The sequence below is a fragment of the Jaculus jaculus genome, chromosome 13 (assembly GCF_020740685.1).
Source record: "Jaculus jaculus isolate mJacJac1 chromosome 13, mJacJac1.mat.Y.cur, whole genome shotgun sequence".
In the NCBI taxonomy this organism is placed as follows: Eukaryota; Metazoa; Chordata; class Mammalia; order Rodentia; family Dipodidae; genus Jaculus; species Jaculus jaculus.
The window spans coordinates 5,262,075-5,285,451 of NC_059114.1; the positions used below are offsets into that span (position 1 = coordinate 5,262,075).

Here is a 23,377-nt window from a genome sequence, read left to right on the forward strand (position 1 = left end):
GGTTCCCCAGGTCCCACGTTAGCCAGATGCACAAGGGGGCGCACGCGTCTGGAGTTCGTTTGCAGAGGCTGGAAGCCCTGGCGCGCCCATTCTCTCTCTCTCCCTCTACCTGTCTTTCTCTCTGTGTCTGTCACTCTCAAATAAATAAATAAAAATTAAAAAAAAACTTTATAAAAAAAAATAAAATTATGATGCAAATAGGGGCAGATGACAAGAGCTCTTCTGGGCGATTGTCATCACGGGTCCAGCGAGCCCGCGCGCCCAGAGTGAACAGTGCTCCAAGCCCTTCCCGGGTCCCCCCCCCACACACACCAAGACACAGTCCCCAGAGACCCAGGCCCCACCCACTGCCCATCCCGGTCCCGCCCACCACCCGCCTATTCAACACCCCCTCCGTTGCCATGGTAAACTGCAGCCGCGAGAGGAAGTCTCTAAGGAGCCCACAGCGGAGCTCGGAGTCCGGGGAGACTCTCGTTGCTATGGTGATCGCCTGGTCCAGGCTCCGCCCCCTGACGTCCATCAGTGGGTGGGACGCCTGCCAGGCCCTGGTTGCTGTAGTGACTGCCACGGGCTGGTGGGGCGAAACCGTGCTGCTCTGAGCCTTGGCATCTTTGGTGGGTGAGTCGACTCGCCCTCTCTGCGACCTTGGCCCGCATGCTGGCACATCCCAGAGCTGCTGGGTCCCCTCCCCTCCTCCAACCGCATCACCTGAGTGTGACCTTCAGTCCCGGGCTTCCTCACTTGCCGAAGGCCCACACCCGGGACCAGAGGCCTGTACTGGTTAGATGGGGAATACAGCTGGCCTGGGTCAGGTCCACTCTAGCCAAGGGAGAGGGCACTAGACAGGAAAAAGGCAGAAGTGTCCAGTTAGGCTTGAAGGTCTTGTTGGCATGCTGGTGTATGTGGGGGACTTTGAAGAAACAGGCCTGAGACTTAACGCCCCAGACCACTCAGGGCCTTCATTCTTTAGTCATTTGGAGTAGGGGACCCCTTCTCTAATCTCACTCCCTGCACCGTGATCGGCAAGCAGAGAGAGAGCTAAAGAGCGCATGCTAGGGCCTCTAGCCATGCAAATGAACTCCGGATGCTGCCCCACTCTGTGTATTTGGCTTTACATGGTTAATGGGGAATCGCACCCGGGGTTAAGTTAGGCTTTACAGGCAAGCGCCTTAACTAACTGCTGAACCATCTTTCCAACACCCAGATCTTTTGTTGTTTGTTCTGTTTTTGGAAAACTAGACCAGTTCAGAATTCAGCTTGGTGGCACTTAGCATGAGTGAATGTTCTAGTTAGATCTGGTCTTCTGGGGCCTAGTGTGGGGGGCTCATCCACAGCGATGTCCTCACGTAAATTGTATTTCCCTTTCTCTTTCCTCTGATTGAGCCGACAGGACACTGGAAGGATGAGGTCCTCTTTGATGTCTTTGGGGCCCCCTGTGGGCCGGAACCGTGTCATCACCAGCTTCCCTAAGGTACAGCGTCATTAGGCCAGCCCTTTGTCTGTCGTTGACTTTGGTTTGGTTCTCTCTGACAAAGTGTCTCACTATATAGCCTAAGGCTGGCCTGGGATTTGCTACTGTAGCCCAGGCTGACCTCCAGTTTGCAATCCTCCTGCCTCAGCCTCCTGAGTGCTGGGATTACAGGTGCGTGCCTCCGTGCCTGATTTAGGCCAGCTCTTTTTAGTTGCACCGCCGATGTGGCCTCCATCCGTATCCAGCTTTCCCCAACATTTCAAGCAGGGGAATCACAGAGGCTGGTCTTCGCGCTGGGATACTGACGGACCAGGTGTTGATGTCACCTAAAGAAGAGGACACAGGGTAGCAGTGTGTCCTGGAGCTCACGAGCCACTTAGACAGTCCTAGGCATGAGTTGGGGCTCCGCCATTAAGCAGTGACCACGGGCAAGTCACTCAGCCTTTTAAGAGCTGCTGTCGCGTGAAGATAATGCCAGCTCATGGTAGGTTGGAGCTCTCCCAAGTCCCGGGTGCTCCTGGATCTCTACTGTCAGCCCTCCGGAGACTGGGGATGTAACTCAGTGCTAGGTGATGGCCCCGAGTTCCACCCCAGCACTGCAGGGTGAGGAAAGAAGCAGAGCTGCCCCAGCATTTAGAGGCAGGAGGATTGTGACTCTGAGGCTAGCCTGAGCTCTGTGAAAATATGCTGTCTCCCCCCCCTCACAAAAAGTCAGTTTTCTAGTTACTGGGTCCAAAGTGGAGAGTGGTCTCCATGGCTATGCTGTCTTCAGTTCTGCAGAAAACTCACGTCTGTGTGGCAGTCTTGTGTCAACTCCAGTAGTGAGTACTAAGTAACCTGCATTAGAAGCAAAGGAGCAATATTTACCAACATTAGAGAAGCCCTTGCCTCCACCCCCACCCCGCATACAACCATCCCATTTCTGTGTATGTCCTGGATGGAGTGGAGAATGTGTTGTTCAGTCTAGACCTTGTGATGTAAAACAGAAGGTCAGATTCCACATCCTCGTTCTCAGAGAGGAAGCCGGGGAAAGAGCTGAGAGGAGGAGGAAGAGGGACCTTTCTCCCTAAGTTCCTTCTCCACACACACCGAGAGAGAACGCCTTTGGAGCCTCAACTCTTCTGGCTTTGTCTGTTTGTTTGTTTGTTTGTTTTTTGGCTTTTTTGTTGTTGTTGTTTGGATTGATTTTTGTTTTTCGAAGTAGGGTCTTGCTCTAGCTGACCTGGAATGCATTATGTAGTCTCAAACTGACCTTGAACTCACAGCAATCCTCCTACCTCTGCCTCCCAGAGCGCTGGGATTAAAGGCATGTGCCACCACACCTGGTGATTCGATTCTCCTGGCTTTTCTTTTTTTTTTTTTTAATTTTTTATTTTTATTTATTTATTTGAGAGCTACAGAGAGAGAGAAACAGGCAGAGAGAGAGAGAGAGAGAGAGTGAATGGGCGCACCAGGGCTTCCAGCCACTGCAAACGAACTCCAGATGCATGTGCCCCCTTGTGCATCTGGCTAACGTGGGTCCTGGGGAATCGAGCCTCGAGCCACGGTCCTCAGGCTTCACAGGCAAGTGCTTAACCACTAAGCCATCTCTCTAGCCCTCTCCTGGCTTTTCTTTCTGAGCTTGGGTCATTGTTTCTCCTGTGGAGCATGACTGTGGTCGCCAGGACTGGTGGACACATGTGTACTGAGAGCCAGAAGAGGGAGGTGTGGCCGGCACAGAGCAGCCCTGGTCTTGTGGGACGAAAGATCCCATTTACAGAGCAGATCAGCAAGACTCAGAAAGGTGGGAGACACTTCCTGAGTCAACACTGGGCGTGATGCAGCTAGCATTTCTGCTAGTCCAGCTGCCTTTGGCTCCAAAGCTCCCACCCAGCCCCAGGGAGGCTGTCGGGTGGGAAATCCTGTCTTCACAGAAGGGAAATTTCCACACACTCCTCTAACAACAGTCAGGAGCCCTAGGCCATGGCTGGAAGAACCTACCTGCCACCCCCGAGGTACACAACTTGAGACCTGAGGGCCTTGTTTGAGGCAAGCCCAACAGACAGGTCTTTTTTTTTTTTAAGATTTATTTTTTGTTTATTTATCTATTTATTAGAGACAGAGAGAGGGAGAGAAAGAGAGAATGGGCGTGCCAGAACTCCTAGCCACTGCAGACGAACTCCAGACACACACACCACCTTGTGCATTTGGCTTATGTGGGGCCTGGAGAATTGAACCTGGGTCCTTAGGCTTTGCAGGCATGTGTCTTAACCGCTAAGCCATCTCTCCAGTCCCCTCGTTTTTTCTTTTCTTTTCTTTTTTTTTTTTTTTTGGTTTTTCGAGGTAGGGTTTCACTCTAATCCAGGCTGACCTGGAATTCACTATGTAGTCTCAGGGTGGCCTTGAACTCATGGTGATCCTCCTACCTCTGCCTCCTGAGTGCTGGGATTAAAGGCGTGCACCACCACGCCCAGCCCCTTCCTTTTTTTTTAAATGAGAGAGAGAGAGAGAGCAAGCAAGTATGAGAGCAAAGGGAGAGAGAATTTCTGCCCCGTGGTCTCCAGCCACTGCAATCAAACTACACATACATGCGCCACCTGCACCTTGTGCACGTGCACCTTATGCATCTGGCTTATGTGGGACCTGGGGAGTCGAACATGTGTCCTTAGGCTTTGCAAACAAGTACCGTTACTGCTAAGCCATCCTTCCAGCCTTTTTATTTTTTTGTTTTTTTTTTACTATTATTATTATAATTACTAATTTGCAAGCAGAGAGAGAGAGTGGGAGAGAAGGACCTCGAGCCACTCCAGACACATGCGCCAGCTTATGCATGGCTTGCGTGGGTAATGGGGAATAGAACCCGGGTCATTAGACTTTGCAAGCAAGCACCTTAATCACTGAGCTGTCTCTCCAGCCTGTCCCAGGGCTCTTTAGCCAGGCCAGGCTGGGTCCACATGGGGCTTCCTGGGGCAAGTTTCCCCCTTTGCTCTGTGAGCCTTTGGCTCACACCTCCTCGCCTATCATGTGTGACGTAACAGAACAAGAAAGTGAATGAGATGACCAGCCTCAAGTCTCGGGCGAGGGCTTGGAAGTAGGCCTGACCACCAATGCCCAGCTTGAGTGGCCCAAGCAGAAGCTTTGCAGGATCGTCTGCCTGTCTGTCTGCCTGCCTGTCTGTCTCTTTGTAGTGGTACACACGCGATGCCTGCCTGCAGCTCAAGGAGCACTTCCACGCACAGGTCAGCACGGCTTGCCAGCGCAGGAACACGGGGACCGTCGGGTGAGCCCTTGGGACACAGGTGTGGGAGACACGGCCCAGAGGAACATGAACACACACACACACACACACACACACACACACACACACGTGTGCGTGGACACGTGCGCAGACGGAACACACAGGCTGGGCCAGTGCAAACAGCCACCAGGGTTGGGGTGCTGTTGGTGGGACTCCCAGCGCTCACGGGGTCCCCAGGAGAGCTGGGATTAAGGGCGAGTGCCACCACACCCACGTATCCCCTGTGAACATGCCCCCTCTTCTCGGAATGTCACACGGGTGGCTGTTCTGTTGGCGGTTTCAGCACAAGTCCATTTCCTCGGTCTGGACCGTCGTCCTCTCCTCATCTCTCCTTCCCCCTTAGCTCTCTTTGTATCGGGTCCTCAGAGAGACCCCTCTCACCTCCCTCTGACCCTGGACTGACCTATACTCTCGGCAGGCTCCGTATAGTTTCCTTTCTGCATGCTCTTGAGCCCCCCAAACTCACTTATGCCATAGCATTATGTTCTTGGGTTTTTGTGGGGTTTTTTTGTTGTTTTTTTTTCTGTCTGGATTCCTTCCTAGAGCTAGCCCGTGAAGAGCGAGGCTGTCTGTCTGTCCTGTGTCTGCCTCAGCAGCACCAGTAATTCACTATGCAGTCTCAGGGTGGCTTCGAACTTACCTTCTACCTCTACCTCTACCTCCCAAGCGCTGGGATTAAAGGCGTGCGCCACCACGCCCAGCACTTCTTGCTCATTTCTAATTCTCAGAGCAGTGACTCTGGCCACGTGGGATCAGGAGTTCAACCCTGGGGGAACCGGGTCCCCATAACAAATGCAGTCCTCCTCCCTCTTTAAGAGCTGCAGAGGGGGGGCTGGAGAGATGGCTTAGCGGTTAAGCGCTTGCCTGTGAAGCCTAAGGACCCCGGTTCGAGGCTCAGTTCCCCAGGTCCCACGTTAGCCAGATGCACAAGGGGGCGCACGTGTCTGGAGTTCGTTTGCAGAGGCTGGAAGCCCTGGCGCGCCCATTCTCTCTCTCTCCCTCTATCTGTCTTTCTCTCTGTGTCTGTCGCTCTCAAATAAATAAATAAATATTTTTTTTAAAAAATTTGCAGAGGGAGGATAAAGGGGCTTAGCAGGGTGGGCCTCATGGCATCTGGGAGCGAAGGGAAGGAAGGTCCTGTATGTGCGACTTTAGTCTCCAAACCATCGTGGAGGCTGACGCAGACATGTTTCCCCCAGGCTCACACTGTCCAAGGTGGTCGTTGTCGGCGATCTGTACGTGGGCAAGACCAGCCTCATCCACAGGTGAGCCCGCCGCAGCCCTCCTGCTCAGCCCCCTGGGCGCCACCACCCGGCAGCGAGTCGTCAGGAAATCCAGATAACACGAGCCTGCTGGGAAGGTAGCCTGATGGAAACCAGGCTGGAGGGAGTGACCAGAAATCAAGGAGATTGGCAGACACTGGGGCATCCCAAAAACTTGGCATTCATCATGCTGTCCCACCAAGCCTCAGGCCTGTCCTGCACTGCCCTCCCCGGGAATGGAATATCATTTCTCTCACTGTACCTTCTCTTTTTGAATTGACCATCTCAGGAATTCATCCCAGCAATGGAAAGCTGGCTGGCACATCTGTCTATCCACAGCTCCGTGGAACATTGCTTTTTTTTTTTTTTTTTAAAGATGGGAATCTCATGTAGTTTAAGTTGACCTCTAACTCACTAGGCAACCAAGGATGACCTTGAACTCATAATTCTCTTCCTGCCTCTACATCTCGAGTTCTGGGATTACGGGGTGCATCGCCAGAGTGTGCGGTGCTGGGGACGGAACCCAGGGCTTCATCTATATAGACAAGTACTTTACCAAGTGAGGCTAGCCCTGATTTTTATTTGAGAAAGATAGAGAGAAAGAGGCAGAGGGAGGGAGAGAATGGACACACCAGGGCCTCTAGCCACTCCAAACAAACTCCAGATGCATTAGCCAATTTGTGGGTACTGGGGAATTGAACCTGGCTCCTTAGGCTCCACAGGCAAGCACCTTACCTGCTAAGCCATCTCTGCAGCCCCCTCCCCCTTTTTGGAAAGGCTTAACAAAAGTTTTTATTTTTACTTTTTAAATATTTTTTATTTTTTGTTCTTTTGAGGTAGGGTTTTATTCTAGCCCAGGCTGACCTGGAATTCACTATGTGGTCTCAGGGTGGCCTTGTGATCCTCCTACCTCTGCTTCCCAAATGCCTGGGATCAAAGGTATGCCACCACGCCCAGCTAAGGCTAACAAAGTTTTATTGGAAATGAAAGAAAAGCTTTCCATTAATGGAGAAGTTATCCCAGAAAATGGGAGGCTGTGGTTTGTTTTTTTTTTTTTTTTGGTCGGGGGAGGCTCTCACTCTAGCCCAGGGTGACCTGGAACTCAGAATGAACCAAAACTGTTGATGTCCCATTGGCGGCCTCCACGTCCTCTGCACTTTCACTGTCATGAAGCATCTCCCCCCATCTTTTCTGTTTAATCATTTTATCTATTTATTAGATACAGAGGGAGAGAGAGAGAATGGGTGCTCCAGGGCCTCTAGCCACTGTGGACTAACTCCAGATGCATGTGCCACCATGTGCATCTGGCTTACATGGGACTTGGAGAATCGAACCTGGGTCCTTAGGCTTCAAGGCGCTTAAGCGCCTTAACCTCTAAGCCATCTCTCCAGCCCAGTCCCGACCCCCCCATCTTTTGTTGCTTTGAGGCAGCGTCTCACTCTAGGTTGACCTGGAACTTACTCTGTAGCCCCAGGCTGGCCTCGAAATCGCGCTGATCCTCCTACCTCAGCCTCCCAGATGCTGGGATTAAAGGCGTAGCCCCCCTCCCCGTGCCCAGCTTCCACCCATTTTGTGACGACTTCCCCCCCCCCCACACAGGTTTTGCAAGAATGTCTTTGACCGTGATTACAAGGCCACTATCGGGGTAGACTTTGAAATTGAGCGCTTTGAGATTGCTGGGATTCCCTACAGCCTCCAGATGTAAGTCACTGCTACCCGGTGCGGGGTCCCATGGGACCCGGGAAACACCTGGGGAAGGCCTTGGCCAGCTGCTGTGCCCAGGTGTCCAGCAGGATGCGGCTGGTCCGATTGTGAGAGGCCAGGCTCCACAGGGTTGCCGCCTCACTGCCACCCGTTCTTCTCGCCGTTGTCTCTCTCACCGAGGCCGAGAGGGCTCCTCGACCTGGCCCACCCACTGCCTTGGGCCCAGTGCTTCTTGCCCTTGCTAAGGCTCAGCCTCCCTCCACACCCAGACGTTCGGTGGCCCTGTACACGGCAGGCTGGCCTCGGGCGAGTCTCAGGCCCTATGTGTGCCTCGTCCTCCTCCTTCTGCACCTCGTACGGAGGTACGGTCCTGCCGCCCCTGCCGCCGCCTGGCACCTTCTGCGTCATCGCGTCCCTTTGCCTCGCGGTGGCCCAGGGACTCCTACCTTCCCCTCGGAACAGCCCAGGGTCTGCCTGGGACCTACCTTCTCCCACCTCGGTAAAAGCGCTGTGTGTTCTCAACCTCACTGCCCTGCCTCCGCCCGACCCGGAGGGTCCTTGCAGGTCTGACCAGGTGTCAACCCACTGTGTCACCTGCATGGTCCCCACTCTCCTACGTGGCAGTCACCGTCCTCTGTTTACCTGCCGGCATTCACCAGGTCTCTGTCTTGGTCCCCCTCCCTATCCATCCTCCTCCCGGGACCCAGCCCTTACTCCTTCGTGTCTCTCCTACGCTGAGCTGGTAGATCGTGTGGGTATCAGCTCCTGTCTCCACGAAGACAGCAATCCTGGGACCAGATGATAAAGCACCCTGTCCCAAGGTGGGCACAGGGTCTGTCTAGGTTATGAAAATCCAAGAATAAGGCGTCTGGGAAACCAAGAGAAGCAAGGGTCTGCTGCTGGTAGCCCAGCTAGAACTGCGCAGAGATTGGCCAGTGCTGGGCTCCCATTGGGGCTGCAGGCTGTATCTAACTAGAGGCTCAGCACAAAGTGGGCACTGCCCTGCAGCAGCTTCATATATGCCCCCTTGTGCATCTGGCTTATGTGGGTCCTGGAGAGTCAAACTGGGATCCTTTGGCTTTGCAGGCAAACGCCTTAAACGCTAAGCCATCCCTCCAGCCCCCAGCAGCTTCTTATGTTAAAGTCATGGCCAGCTGCCCAGCTGGCCCCTTCTCCAGGTCCATCCCCAACTCCCCACCCAGAGAAGTGAAATAAAATATGAACGAATTCATGAAGGAAGTAGCTCAAAGATTTGCATTATGTTGACATGCATGCCTTTAATCCCAGTACTTGGGAGGCAGCAGTAGGAGGATCACCGTGAGTTCGAGGCCACCCTGAGGCTCCATAGTGAATTCCAGGTCAGCCTGGGCCAGAGTGAGACCCTACCTAAAAAAAAAAAAAAAAAAAAAAAAGGCTGGAGAGATGGCTTAGCGGTTAAGCGCTTGCCTGTGAAGCCTAAGGACTCCAGTTCGAGGCTCAATTCCCCAGGACCCACATTAGCCAGATGCACAAGGGGTCGCACGCATCTGGAGTTTGTTTGCAGTGGCTGGAGGCACTGGTGCGCCCATTCTCTCTCTCTCTCTCTCTCTCTCTCTCTCTCTCTCTCTCTCTCTGCCTCTTTCTCTCTGTGTCAGTCTCAAATAAATAAATACATAAAATTTTTAAAAAAGGGGGGGATGGATCGAGGACTCTTTCAGGCTCAGCCTTACATATCGACCACCTGTTTTACGCCCATACATCTCAGAGGATGTACCTTCCCCTCTTCCATCCTGTACCCACAGCGACACATGGAGGTTGCTCCAGAGAGCTGAAGCTAAGCTGACCGGTCACCTGGGGGCTACAAGCCATGTCGCTGTCAGCCCCACTCCCCACCCGGGTGCCGCTGTGCTGACCGTGAGGCAGTGCCTCAGATAGGGAACCATAGTGTCGTTCAGGCCATAGAACGTCCGCTCCTGTTTCCTGACACAGCCTGAAGGGCAGGGAAATCGCCAGTGCCACACCCCCTCCCTGTAGCCACCGTGAATCCAGGGAAGGAGCTTGGGAGGGATCTCCCGGAGCCAGGGCAGGTTCCCTAGGCACTTCCTGGACACCCGTACGTGACTGGCATGGTGGCGTACGTCCTTTGGTCTCTCCCTAGCCTGAGGGTTGGGGATGCTGTGACTGCTTCCCCTGCCGCCACTGTTTCCCTTTCTCCCCGGTTACCGCACAGCTGGGACACAGCCGGGCAGGAGAAATTCAAGTGTATCGCATCTGCCTACTACCGGGGTGCCCAAGGTGAGCTCCCTTTCACAAATACTAGCATTTTTATCCTCCAGGAGCCAGTGAGAAAAAAGCACTCTAGCCAGTGCTCGGGGACGGGGAGGGTGCCTGGAAGCAGGGGCGCTGGCTGCCTTTAAGGAGCCTGAGACATCAAGCGTTGGCTGTGTTGGCGTCTGTTGTCAGCTCCGAGAGGGGCATGCTGGTCCAGGGATTCCCAGAAGAGAGGCGCCACATCAGATTCAGGTAGAGATGAAGCCTAGAGGGCTTGTCCTGTTGCTGGGCCAGAAAGGAGGAAGGAAAGGTGGAGCTGTGGCAAGACTGGCAAGCTCAAGGGTGGGGGGCTAGCAGAACTCAGTGCCCACTATTGACATGGCCCCGGGTAGCGTGCATGCTGGGTGAGGCTTACGTTCAGCAGAGATGGCGGCACCAAGTCCCCAGAAATGGATGCCACTGTAAGGAGGGCGAACGATCAAAAGAATCCCAAGGGGCTAGAGAGATGGCTCAGCCATGAAAGGCGCTTGCTTGCAAAGCCTGATGGCCTGGGTTCAACTCCTCAGCACCCACGCAAAGCTAGATGCAGAATGTGGCGCACGCATCTGGAGCCCATTTGCAGTGGCAGGAAGCCCTGGCGCACCCATCTCCCCCCGCCCCTTTGCTTGCAAATAAATAAATAATTTTTTTTTTAGACAAGACTCAAAGTGTAGGCACACTTGTATCTTCCCAGCAGTAGTGTAAGGGTCACAGCCGTTTCATTCCAGTGTGCAAAGAAAAAGAAGTAAGTCGTGCACACCTTGGCTGTGAGTGGAGCTCCAGCTTGGCCACGTCCACTGTGGCCTCTGTCACCTTTGCCTTTCTGGGCAGTTCTCTTCCCGAGAGGCTGTGGCTGGCAGTGTGAGGTGCCTGGCAGACTTCCGCATTCAGCACCCGGGCTGCCAGCCTTCCCACAGTGCGTGTCGTCTCTGCTCCCTTCTGCCTGGGCTCCGCAGCCGTCGGTCAGAGGGCACAAGAAGCCCCCGTCCAGCCTGCTGTCACCCCAGGGGGACAGTAGAGAGACCTCTGCCTGGACCATCTATGTGAACTTCCCCTTAGCAACCACCCAACACATGGCCATCAGGAACCCAGGATAGGGCCAGCAATGAGAGGCGCTGACCACAGGGACATCGCCCAGCTTCCTGTCTGCCCAGCTCCGCAAAAGTCATTTCCCTTAAGCTGCTCGTTGTTAAGCAATCATCACTATTAATTGCCCATCGGTGGAAAGTCTGCCCTGAGTCAGACCCTGGACTAATAGCTTTTTAAAACAGTGGCCATCATTTATCTTCAGAGTAGCCCTGACAGCTGGAGGTATCGTACAGACGGGGCTGCCCACAGTTAAGGCCCTCACCTGACCGCAGCTCAGAGAGACAGGCCCAGCAGAAGGTGTCTTGCCAGAGTACACCTGCTTCAGGACCCTCACTGGGCCCTCTGGGTGCAGATCTAGAGGGAGGAGGGGGCGGGCAGGTCCCTGGGGGGCAGCCACAGAGTGTCCCCTCCCCAGCGTCCACTGTGGGGTCCAGGAAGATGGAGGCCAGCACTTCCTGGAGAGCCCCCATTGGTCACAGTGCTCCCACGTGTCGCTGATCGGCTGTTTGCTTTTCTCCTTGTGCCCAGCGATCATCACAGCCTTCGACCTCAGCGACGTGCAGACCCTGGAGCACACCAGGCAAGTCGCTCTGGACTCTGTGATCCTGCAGGCCACCTGGGTTCACAGAGCGGCCCGGAGAGCTCCCCAGCCTGGCCCTGGGCAGGGCGTCCAGTGGCAGGGACACTCTCGTCAGAACCAGCTGCCATACCCGACTTACTGTCTAGTTCCCCTTACCCTTCAGGACTTGTTTCCGTCTGCTGCTCAGGGCCGTCCTGCCGTCGCCAAATTGAGAAGTCCTAATTTTGAATGAAGGCCCCTTGGTTCACTTTACCCTGGGCCAGTGCTCTCTGACAGGACATGAATCTTGCACTCGCTGTCTTGGGCAGAGGTGTGGGGTGTGGGCAACATGACCACTTCCAGGAAGCCATCTTGCTTCTGCCAGGAATCATCCAACAAGTGGCTCAGAGCCCCTTCCCGCACCCCAAGTTTGCCTGGGGCATGCATGTCAGCGTTTCCCAGACCTTCTAAGGGAAGCAGGGATGATTGGTACAGAGCTGCTGAGGGGCAGGACTCACCCGAGCTCTCTCAGGAGGAGGACGGAGGGCTCCTCTCCACCAGCCAGTCCTCCTTGCGTCCCCAGTCCCTTCAGGTCCCACTGAAGCCCTTCTGGCTATGGGACCAGCGCCTCACTTGGCCAGTGTTGTCCAGACTGCCTTCCCCACACCTCCCAGCACTTCTCAGCCCTAAGGAAGACCCCGGTCTTCTCCCCAACCCTGGTCTTCCTCAGGGCCCCGTGGACGTACGGATGGCATGTGCCAGCCTGTCTCTTCTCTGTGCGTTCCAGGCAGTGGCTGGAGGATGCACTGAGGGAGAACGAGGCAGGCTCTTGCTTCATCTTCCTCGTGGGCACCAAGAAGGATCTTCTAGTGAGTACACTGAAGCTGGGCAAATGGTGGTGGCGCACAGTGCCTCCTCCAAAGGGCAGCTCAAGTCTGAGGGGCAGTGGAGGGCACGGACATGCCTTGTATTGGACTTCAAAGACTGCAGGCTGCACAGTTGTCCTCGAAGACAGGACGATTGGCCCGGATGTGCCCTGGGCAAACAGCATCCTTGTACTGAGCCCCCAAAGGGGGAGGAGGGTGGGGAGAGGGAGGCTGCTACCCATCCCCAGGGCTCCCCGCAGAGAGGCTGGGAGCCGCCGGGTCAGCCAGGGTTGCTTCTCCCAGTCAGGGGCGGCATGTGAGCAGGCAGAAGCCCAGGGTGTGAGCCTGGCCAGTGAGATGCAGGCGGAGTACTGGTCGGTGTCTGCCAAGACAGGTAAGCTGTGCCTCCCGTGTGCGTTTGCGAACGAGAGATTAGAAGATGCACAGACACAAAGAACAATGGAAAACCGGGGCTCTCAGAGAGAGATGAAATGAAAGAACTGTGGGGGGGGGGCTTGGGAATTGGACCCAGCAGTCTTTAACCTAAGCTGAATGGAGACAGCAGACCTCTGGTCAGGGAGTGGGTAAGAGCTGAGGGTGCAAATGCCACCTCCAGCACCCTGCAAATTCCTGGCAGTGCCCATACCTGGGGCCCTCTGCTGCTATTTCCCAACACCTAGTCCACCCAACAGCCCTGTGTATCAGAGAAACAGCAGAGCCACTGGGATCTCACTATGGGCCAAGCAGGGCTGCTTCAAGGTGTTAAGTGGACAAGGGCACTGTCATGTCAGGTGCTGGGGCTGGCCCCCACCCTGACAGGACAGCTGCCTCCGTCTGGAGGAGAAGCAAAAGATTCCAGCAGCACTTGGATGTTACGGAGCAGGCATGCCTCTGTCCCGAGCTCTGCCCGTCCGTCCCAGCACCTGGCCCATCGCAGGTGCTCAGCAGCAATCGGTTGGGAGAGAGGATGCCCGGGAATGAAGGCTCAGAGGATTCAGGGCGTGGCCCGTGGGTGGCTAGGATAGGGGTGGAGTCCAGAGCCAGGTGGGTGAACGGGACTGTGTCCTCACGTGGCCGTTGTGACTGTCCTGAATACTCTACAAGGGGCCACAGCGCCCTGAGGAGGGACGGCTCTGGCTCTTGCCCACGAACGCGTCTGTGGGCAGCTTGGGTCTGTGGCTGTCTTGTGGGCCCCCAGGAGAGAACGTGACGGAATTCTTCAGCCGTGTCGCTGCCCTGGCCTTCGAGCAGTCCGTCCTGAAGGACCTGGAGAAAAGGCCCAGTGCCCAGCTCCAGATTGGTGACAGAGACGGAGAGCTGATCCGTGAGTACAGGAGGCGGGTGGCGGGGAGCAGGCTGGGGGTCAGTCGTCTGTAGCCGCCGTCCTTAACTTGTCACTCTTTGCTGTCTTCTGGGAACCTTCTTCCCTGGCCTTACCTGTCAGCTCAAATACCTTCCTCAGCCTCAAGGCCAGGCTGGGCAACCTGTTCTGAAAATGCCTCGGCCCCGGCTTACCCACCATGTGGCACAACCCAGAATGTCCCTCTGGCCTCTTGCCCGCACCAGGCCATTCAGACCTTTAAGGACAGGCCCAGGGGACCCAGCTCCGTCAGTGCCCCAGCAATCAGGGGAGGGTAGCCCGTGCCCATTGTCAGCTGCAGAATGCCAGCTTGATGCCATTTTACCTTTCTCATCCTTACAGAGCTGGAGACACATTCACCCAGGACCCACGACAGCAAGAGGCCCCCTGGCCTGGGCTGCTGTCAGTAGCATCTGCTCCCTGCACATGAGGTGACACGGAGCCCAAGCTCCACACTGTGCCCACCCGGTCCCCAGGGCTCAGCCACTTTTCTTTCTCAGGCCAGGAGCCCCAGGCCACTGCCCGACTGCTTAGAGGCCTGTGGTAAGCCCCCCCAGAGGGTCACTGGATAATCTCTGTGGCCTCGAGGACAGCAAGCTCAGGTCACTCCGGGCCTGGCCCACAGCCCGCGCCATGACCCATGTCAGCAGTCACCTCGGTGCTTCCTCCCGCCGATCCTGGATGTGGCCCCCGAGAACTTCTCACCTCAGTGTTCTGGGCAATGAGGGCATTTCTGAATGGTCACTTGAGAGAACCCCCAACCTGTCATCCCACCTGGAAATGAGTTCTCTCTCATCAAGGGGACATGCCATCCTGGGCCTTGGAGTTCTACCCCATGGGCAGTCCTACCGTCAAGGAACAAAGAACAAAGAAATCACTTGGGCCCCTTCTGGCCAAACCCTTCCCCAGCTCCTGAGAGTCCCTTGCTCCTGCCCTGCTTGTCAGTGGACAAGGAGGGGTGCCTGTGACTCACCTGAAGGTCTGTTGTCCTGCTATGCTGAGAGGTAAAGATTCCAGGGCACCCTCGGACAACTCATGCCCTGTCCCCCAAGCCTGCCCTCTTCTGTAGCCCTGGGTCTGTGTCCGTATAATCCTGACATCCTTCCATTGATGGGGACGGCATTACAGCTGGGGGAGGGGTGCTGATTGAGACAGAGTCTCATGTAACCCAGGCTAGACACCTAGAACTCTCTATGCAGCAGAGGATGACCTTGAACTCCTGACCCTCCTGCCTCTGCCTTCCAAATGCGGGGGCCATGGGCACACATGACTGTGCCCAGCTTCTCCTGCTTCTTGCAGATGGCGGGCATTTTGTGGGCAGCCATGCAAAGCGTTACCTTCTCCATGTGCCTAGGTACCACACATCCTTGTGAACATGTATCAGCTCAGCAATAGCCAGGCATCAGGGAGGAAATCTGACATATTTTTCTGTTCAATAGCTTTACCCACATTTTAAGCTTTTTTTTTTTTTTTTTTGAGGTAGGGTCTCACTGTAGCCCAGGCTGACCTGGAATTCAATATGTTGTCTCAGGCTGGCCTCTAACTCATGGTGATCCTCCTACCTCGGTTTCCTAGTGCTGGGATTAAAGGTGTGCGCCACCACACCCAGCTTCTCTTTTGAACAGGGCAAGGTCTCCCTAGATACACCAGTCGGCCTCAAATTTACAATGACCCTGCCTTCTAAGTGCTGAGAGTGCGGGAGTGAGCGACCACATCTGACTATATGAAACAACTTTAAAGGAATTCAATATTTACTGTAAAACAAAGTAAGACCTAGTAAATCGTATAAAACAGAGTGGAATGCAATGCCAGACTGCAAAAAGTGGCACATGCATCTGGCATTTGTTTGCAACAGCAGAGACCCTAATACACACATGTGTACACATACATGCAAATAAATAATTAATGGAAATAAATAAATGTGGGATGAGGAAATGGCTCAGCAGTTAAAGGCACTTACAAAGCCTGCTGGCCTGGGCTCAATTCCCCAGAACACATAAAGCCAAATGTTTAGGTGTGTATAACTGGAGTTCATTCCCAGTGACCCTGGCATGCCTATTCTCTCTCTCTCTTTACAGGTAAATAAATAAAATATTTTTAAGTTAAAAAAAAAAAACAGAGTGGAAGCCTGCCTCGAATCAGTGAGTTTATTACTATCAGAGTAAATCCAGAGTTAACAATTGGTAAAATTCCTTCTGTGCTGTGCCCCTCAACATGCAAAAACCCCTGTGTTTGTTGACTTTTTCTCCAAAGTGCCCTTGCGCCAAGCACACCTCCTGGCAGGCCGCCCGCCCAATGCCCTGCCCCGCGTGGTCCCAGTGGGGGCATTTGAACCTCCCATTTCTTTAGCAGCTGCCTAACATCCCTCCGTGTGGATGGAGGGGAATTTATTGGCTCTGCTGGTCACATAGTTTGTGTCCAGCAATTAGCTTCTACCTGCTGTGCCGCGCGCTTAGCATTCCTGCAGGGGTCTCGCTGGGCTCCTCTCCGGACTGAAGCCCCTTGCCTGGTCCACGGCATGCAGCCAGCTGGGGAGGGACGACAGCGTTGGCGCTTGGGAAGGCCTCGGTTCCCGGGCATCACAGAGCCTCACAGGGTGCGAGCGGCCAGCCACGGCCACCTGGCTTCCTCCCCTTGCTCCTTCACACCCCAAGATGCTGGGGCAGGCTCTCCTGAGTCAGAAGCAGATTACTTGGTTTACGCCCAGCACCTCCATAAATTGTCCTTTATTAAACTTCCCGTGTTGCCCACCACTGTGTGCCAGCTGGTTGCTGTGGGTTTGAGAGTTTGAGGCCAGCTGGGAGCTACAGAGTGAGTTTAAGTCAGCCTGGGCTAGAGTGAGCCCCTACCTCAGGAATAATAATAATTAAATAAATAAATAGAACTGCTGGGCTGGAGAGATGGCTCAGCCAGATGCACAAGGTGGTGCTATGTGTCTGGAGTTTATTTTCAATGGCTAAAGGCCCTGCTGTGCCCATTCTCTCTCTGTCTCCCCCCACCCCCATCTCATTTGTCTCTCTCTCTCTCTCTCTCTCTCTCAAATAAATAAAATAAAGGGTTTTTTGTTGTTGTTATTGTTTTTTGGTCTTTTGAGGTCAGGTGTCACTCTGGCTCAGGCTGACCTGGAATTCACTATGCAGTCTCAGTGTGGCCTTGAACTCAAAGCCGTTCTCCTACCTCTGCCTCCCGAGTGCTGGGATTAAAGGGGTACACCACCACACCTGGCTGTTTATTTTGTTTTTTAAGAAAAAAGTAGAAGAAGCAGAGTGAGTATGGGCACACCAGGGTTTCTAGCCACTGTAGACAAACTCCAAATACATGCGCCATTTTGTGCATCTACCCTTATGTGAGTACTGAGGAATCGAACCCAGACTGTCAGGCTTTGCAAGCAAGAGCCTTTAACTGCTTAGCCAGCTCTCAAGCAAGCCCCCGCCCCGAGTTTACCTTTTCTTTTGCTTTGTTGTTGTTTTTGAGGTAAGGTCTTTCTGTAGCCCAGGCTGACCAGGAATTCACTATGTAGTCTCAGGGTGGCCTCGAACTCACGGTCCTCCTACCTCTGCTGGAATTAAAGACATGTGCCACCACGCCCGGCTCCAGTGCGCTTTTCAACAAGCCCAGTCTTGTGATAAATGCCAGTGTATTTATGATCAATTAGCTGTAAACGCAACTACACTTGGATCAACCGTCAGTGAATCTGGAAGGCCTTAACACCCGCTCCTGCTAGGCCCTGTCTCCCAACACTATTCCAGTAGGAACGGGGTTTCCCCATGAGCTCTGGAGGGGACATTCAAGCCATAGCAAATGGGCGGGAGTGTGACTTGGCGTGCTTGCCACGCACACACAAGTCCCTGGGTCCCATCCTCAGCCCCGCGAAGCAAACCTTAGGCAGCCACATCTCCCTGCGACACAGAGACGTTCTCTCCAGACGTCTCAGCGTTTGGCGGCTGGGTTGTGGGGCACAGGCCATGGGTCTGGTCCTAAGGTCCCCAGGGAGCCCCCCTCTCTCAGCCACAGCACAGTGAGTGAGCAAGTTCAAGTGCTTCAGAAACATGTCCTCTCTGGTCCCCTGGCTCCTTCCCTGTCCACTCTTCTACTTGTCCCTTCTGCCGAAGACATCTTCCTGTCCCTGTCCAGCAGGTGAGACAGAGTGCTGAAAAGAGCAGATTTCCTTCCTGTTCCTCTGCTCCACCTGCCCCACTCCAGCTCAGAGACTGGAGCCCGTGGAATCAGGAAGCAGGGACCCTCCCCTTGACTCTCACATACAGGCTCCCAGGCCTGTGTTCCCAGTGCCCTGCCACCCAAGGTCGTGACCCCTCCCCCAAAAGGGATTTACTTGCATGGCCCAATTGCCAGCCCTCCTCAAGGTTGCCAGCCAAGACTTCCTCCATCACAGCCTGTTCCGTGTGTCCCACAGGGTAGGACAGTCCTTCAGCAGTTGTCGAAGTCCCCGCAGTGCCCAGAGCAGGTCCCTCATGCTCACCCACACTGGGTCCTGTGTCCTGGATGCCCACATGGCCATGCTGTGGATCTCTGCAACAAAGGGGAAACCCCGGGGACGCATCTACGTCACAGGATAGCCTGCGGGTGGGAACCGCTCCCCAATGAACCTCACTGTCCAGGGAGAGAAGGAAGCCAAAAGAGCTATGATGATGTGGAGGGCGGAGCATTGGTTAAGTTCATGTAGTCCCATTCTTACCCCCGCCCCCATCTCTTGTTTCAGATAAAGTCTCATTATGCGGCTCAGGCCAGTTTAACCTGAGTACCTTCTACCACTGCCTCCCAATTTCTGGGAATGGGATTACAGGCATAAACCGTGTGTGTGTGTGTGTGTGTGTGTGTGTGTGTGTGTGTGTGCGTGTGTAGGTGTGCTATGACTTCCAGGTATGGATCCGTGCTTTCCACCTCGTTTGATGTAGGGCCCTGTTCATGACAGTTCAAAAGGCCGGTGGCGGGCTGGAGAGATGGCTTAGCGGTTAAGCACTTGCCTGTGAAGCCTAAGGACTCCGGTTCGAGGCTCAGTTCCCCAGGTCCCACGTTAGCCAGATGCACAAGGGGGCGCATGTATGTGGAGTTCGTTTGCAGAGGCTGGAAGCCCTGGCGTGCCCATTCTTTCTCTCTCCCTCTATCTGTCTTTCTCTCTGTGTCTGTTGCTGTCAAATAAATAATAAAAAAAAAGCCGGTGGCTTGTCAGTAGGTGGATTCTCCAGTCTTTGCCTCCCATTTGGCCTTAGGCATGCTAGGATTACAGAGGGGAAGCCCCCTAAAATATCAGGCTTTTTTCAGCGGTTCTGGGGATCCAAGCTCAGGTAGTCACACGTAAGTGCTTCATCCACTGAGCCATGTAGGTAACCTCGCCGTCACTCATTCTGATTCAGGAGTTCCTACAGCCAGGCACAGTGACACACACCTTTAATCCCAGCACTGGGGAGGCTCAGGTAAATTTGGCATGGATTTGAGAGTTTGAGGCCAGCTGGGAGCTACAGAGTGCGTGAGTTTAAGTCAGCCTGGGCTAGAGTGAGCCCCTACCTCAGGAATAATAATAATTAAATAAATAAATAGAACTGCTGGGCTGGAGAGATAGCTCAGCAGTTAAGGCATTTGCCCGCAAAGCCTTAGGACCCAGGTTTGACTCCCCAGTACCCACGTAAAACCAGATGCAGAAGGTGGCACATGTGTCTAGAGTTCGTTTTCAGTGGCTAGAGGCCCTGGTGCACCCATTCTCTATCTCTTTATCTGTCTCTTTCTCTCTCAAATAACTTACTAACTAACTAAGTAAATACCTGCTAATATGTAAAAAAACAAGAGTTCCCATATCCCCCTTCCTAGCCTGGTCCCCTGAATTCTTCCAGTTGAAATCCCCAGACTCAAGCCAGGCATGGTGGTAACATGCCTTTGATCCCAGCACTGGGGAGGCAGAGGTAGGAGGATCATCGTGAGTTCAAGGCCAGCTTGAGACTATCTAGTAAATTCTAGGTCAGCCTGAGCCTGAGTGAGACCCTACCTCGAAAAAGAAAAAAAGAAGACTCCACAAAATTCTTGGGGAGGATGGGACCCCACACTCGCGTGTGGGCAGAGACTTAGAGGGCGCTCTGTCCAGCTTTCACAGCGCCAGTCCCCCAGAGACGCTTGCAGATAGACAAGAATGGTTGACCCGTGGTAGACCACGGGACGCGGGGACACAGGAGGCCCAAGGCAGGGAGGAGAGCAGGCGTGGGGGATGGGGGCTCGCAGAAGGAACACACGCTCGCGCGGCGCCCCGCCTTTCCTGGGCACGAAGTGAGCGTGGCTGAACCCTGGGCCTGCTTCAAACACTACCCTGAGACAGGCCCCTCCCAGCAGCTGGTGGGGCTCCTCTGCCATCTGCTACAGCCTGCTCGTGTCACCTCCCATATGTCAGACCTTCCTTGGAGAGAAGCTCGGAGGCAGATGGGAAGTGTGGCCTTGCTGGTCCCTCCACGCAGGCTCTGCGGGTCCTTCCCCCACCCCCACCCATAGTCCACTGCACCCCTGGAATTCAGAGCCACCAGCCACCTGTCTGAGCTCCTGCTTCGGTGGCTTCACCTACCCGGGGCTTTGCACTCAGCCTGCCTCCGCCCAGCCTTTTGGGGCACACAACGGAGTAGAGAGTCTGGCGGGGAAGGCAGGCCAAGGGCTCTTGCTCTTCTCACACAGGTAGGGGCACCCCTGGCCTGTCGGGGCTGGGGACCTGTACTCATGCAGCAACCTGGGCCACCTTAGTGGCCACACCTTCAAGGACAAGCTCATCTCTACCCTTCCTCACCCGGTAAAGGCTGCAGGTAGATCCCACCGGGATGGCATGGGCCTCGCAAGCCTTGTCAATGATTGATTTTGCAGTCGGTGGGTGGAGGTGCTGTTCAGAAGTCCGGGAGGAGCCAGCCATGGCAGCGCGTGCCTTTAATCCCAGTGCTTGGGAGGCACAGGTAGTGAGTTTGAGGACAGTCCGAGACTACATAGCGAATTCTAGGTCAGCATGGGCTAGGGTGAGACCCTACCTTGAAAAACAAACAAGCCGGGCGTGATGGCACACCCCTTTAAACCCAGCACCTGGGAGGCAGAGGTTGGAGGATCGCCGTGAGTTCAAGGCCACCGTGAGACTACGTAATGAATTTCAGGTCAGCCTGAGCTAGAGACCCTACCTCAAAAACCAAACAAGAACAACAACAACAATAACAACAACAAAAAACAATCAAGGGGCTAGAGAGATGGCTTAGTGGTAAGGCGTTTGCCTGCAAAACCAAAACCAAAGGACCTTAGTTCAACCCTTCAGGAGCCACATAAGCCAGATGCACAAGGGGGCACATGTGTCTGGAGATCGTTTGCAGTGGCTGGAGGCCCTGGTATGCTCATTCTCTCTATCCCTCTCTCTCTTAAATAAAAATAAAGTTTTTTTTTTTTTTTTTAAATAATCAAATAAGAACTCTCGGGAAGGGCTCACCCCTGCTCATTGGGAATCTGGGCCAGTGGTTCACTCTCACTTGGTATGTTAGGATTCGATAGGGGAGCAGAACTGCTAGAATGAATGTGTATTGTAAAGGGGACTTATTAGACTGGCTTACAGGACACAGGCTGGGCGGGATGGAGAGAGAGAGAGTCAGAGAACCTGGCAGCCGCTCAGTCCGTGTGACTGCAGTCCTCACCCAGCACTGAAGGTCTGGAAGATTCCTGGAGAAGCCGTCGGTCTTCAGGGCACGTTGGAAGGCCGACGAGGCTGGTGTCCCAGGGTCCGAGGTTAACGGCATGGGGGTAGGAAGCACGGCGGGCGGGTGGCGCTGCATGCTCCTGGGAGCTACCTGTACACAGTCCTCTGTGAAAGGGCTCCCCTCCGCGAGGAAGGACTTCCTCCCTTGGGTAATCCTTCCCGGAAAGAAACACCCTCACAGACCCACGCAAGAGGCACGTCTCTTCCTTGATGTCTGATGGGATCAAGTCAAGCACAGTACTTGTCCAGCGCGGCACGAGCAAGCACGACTACAGGACAGCTGTATCGGTGATCTTGCCCCCGGGTCCCCGGGGCTGACAGATGATGGATGACAGAGGAGGGGTCACATGCTCACATGCCATTTAATGGATACCCTCCTCCAGCCTCCAGGAGTTGGAGGTGGAGACTAGATAGGGAAGGAGCAAGAGGGCTGGAGAGATGGCTTAGTGGTTAAGGCGTTTGCCTGCAGAGCCAAAGGATCCCGGTTTGACTCTCCAGAACCCATGTAAGTCAGATGCACAAGGGGGGCACATGCATTTGGGGCACCTCTGCAGTGGCTAGAGGCCCTGGCGTGCCCAGTCTCTCTCTCTCTCGATCCTCCCCACTTTCTCTGTCAAATAAATAAAAATAAAATATTAAAAATAAAGATTTAAGGTAGAGTTGATTTGGGGTCAGGACTGTGAACCAGAGAGAGAGATTATGTTGATGGATGAAGCCTCCTTTCCCCACCAAAGTGCCGCTTTCTGCTCCAGCCAATGACCACATAAGCTTAGGGAGCCCACAGTTCTCCCTGAAAACAGTCCTAAAGGAAGAAATAATTTTGTCTTTTGGGATTTCTTTTTGCTGATGCTGAGGGAATGGGGTTCCACACACCTAGATTTTCATCTTTCCTGACTCACTTGCCAAGTGACTGAACAGATCGTTTAGAGAAGGCAGCTAGTGTTGATCATGACCCTGTGAAGTCGGGATTTAAAAAAAAAATGTTTTCCATGCTGCGGATTAACCTAAGGCCTCATCACACTGAACATGCTACCACAGAGCTTCAGCCCCAGGTTAGAATTTATTAGACCCATTTAATTATTTTATATATATATATATATATATATGTATGTATGTATATGTGTGTGTGTATATATATATATATATATATATATATTTTTTTTTTTTTTTTTTGCTTTTCAAGGTAGGGTTTCACTGTAGCCCAGGCTGACCTGGGATTCACTATGTAGTCTCAGGGTGGCCTCGAACTTGTGGTGATCCTCCTCTCTCTGCCTCCCGAGTGCTGAGATTAAAGGCACGTGCCACCACACCTGGCCTTATTTTAAATTTTGTTTCATAAAATCCTTGAGGGTTTCAAATATTTTTATTTATCTGCAAGCAGAGAGGGAAAGAAGATGAATGGGCGTAGCAGGGCCTCTTGCCTTTGCAAGTGAACTCCAGATGCATGCTCCACTTTGTGCATCTGGGTTTTCATGGATATTGGGAAATTGAGTCCCTGGCCAGCAGGCTTTACAAGCAAGCACCTTTAACTGTTGAGCCATTTCTCCAGCCCTATTAAATCCATTTCAAAGGAGATGCTACTGAGGAAAAGAACACTGTACATTACTGCATTTCTGGAATTTCTCCACCCTATGTATATTTTTTTCCAGGTAGGGTCTCACTCTAGCCCAGGCTGACCCGGAATTCACTAGGTAGTCTCAGGGTGGCCTCGAACTCATGGCGATCCTCCTACCTCTGCAACCCGAGTGCTGGGATTAAAGGCATGCGACACCATGCCGGG

At 53.7% G+C, this 23,377-nt stretch overlaps 1 protein-coding gene and 1 long non-coding RNA gene across 7 annotated transcripts; one reads left to right on the forward strand and one right to left on the reverse strand.

Annotated features, from left to right (window-relative positions):
- Positions 1-535: 535 nt before the first annotated feature.
- On the forward strand, positions 536-15,335 carry Rab36 (RAB36, member RAS oncogene family). Of its 6 annotated transcripts, none has more exons than XM_045133138.1 (11): positions 545-618; positions 1,391-1,471; positions 4,639-4,730; positions 5,948-6,013; positions 7,610-7,711; positions 9,924-9,988; positions 11,621-11,672; positions 12,439-12,520; positions 12,821-12,911; positions 13,716-13,841; positions 14,220-15,335. In XM_045133138.1, exons 2-11 carry the CDS (start codon positions 1,403-1,405, stop codon positions 14,285-14,287), a joined length of 813 nt encoding a protein of 270 aa, XP_044989073.1. In that variant the 5' UTR covers positions 545-618; positions 1,391-1,402; the 3' UTR covers positions 14,288-15,335. The 6 variants fall into 6 exon arrangements, with proteins under 6 accessions (XP_044989072.1, XP_044989073.1, XP_044989076.1 ...); XM_045133141.1 differs by having other exon boundaries at positions 564-618; positions 4,639-4,689; XM_045133140.1 differs by having other exon boundaries at positions 569-618; positions 1,384-1,471.
- Positions 15,336-17,767: 2,432 nt separating this feature from the next.
- On the reverse strand, positions 17,768-21,771 carry LOC123454124. The gene is made up of 3 exons (XR_006633174.1): positions 21,536-21,771; positions 18,211-18,407; positions 17,768-18,027 (listed from the first exon to the last, which is right to left on the reverse strand). It is a non-coding gene; the product is annotated as an uncharacterized LOC123454124 (long non-coding RNA).
- Positions 21,772-23,377: the final 1,606 nt, after the last annotated feature.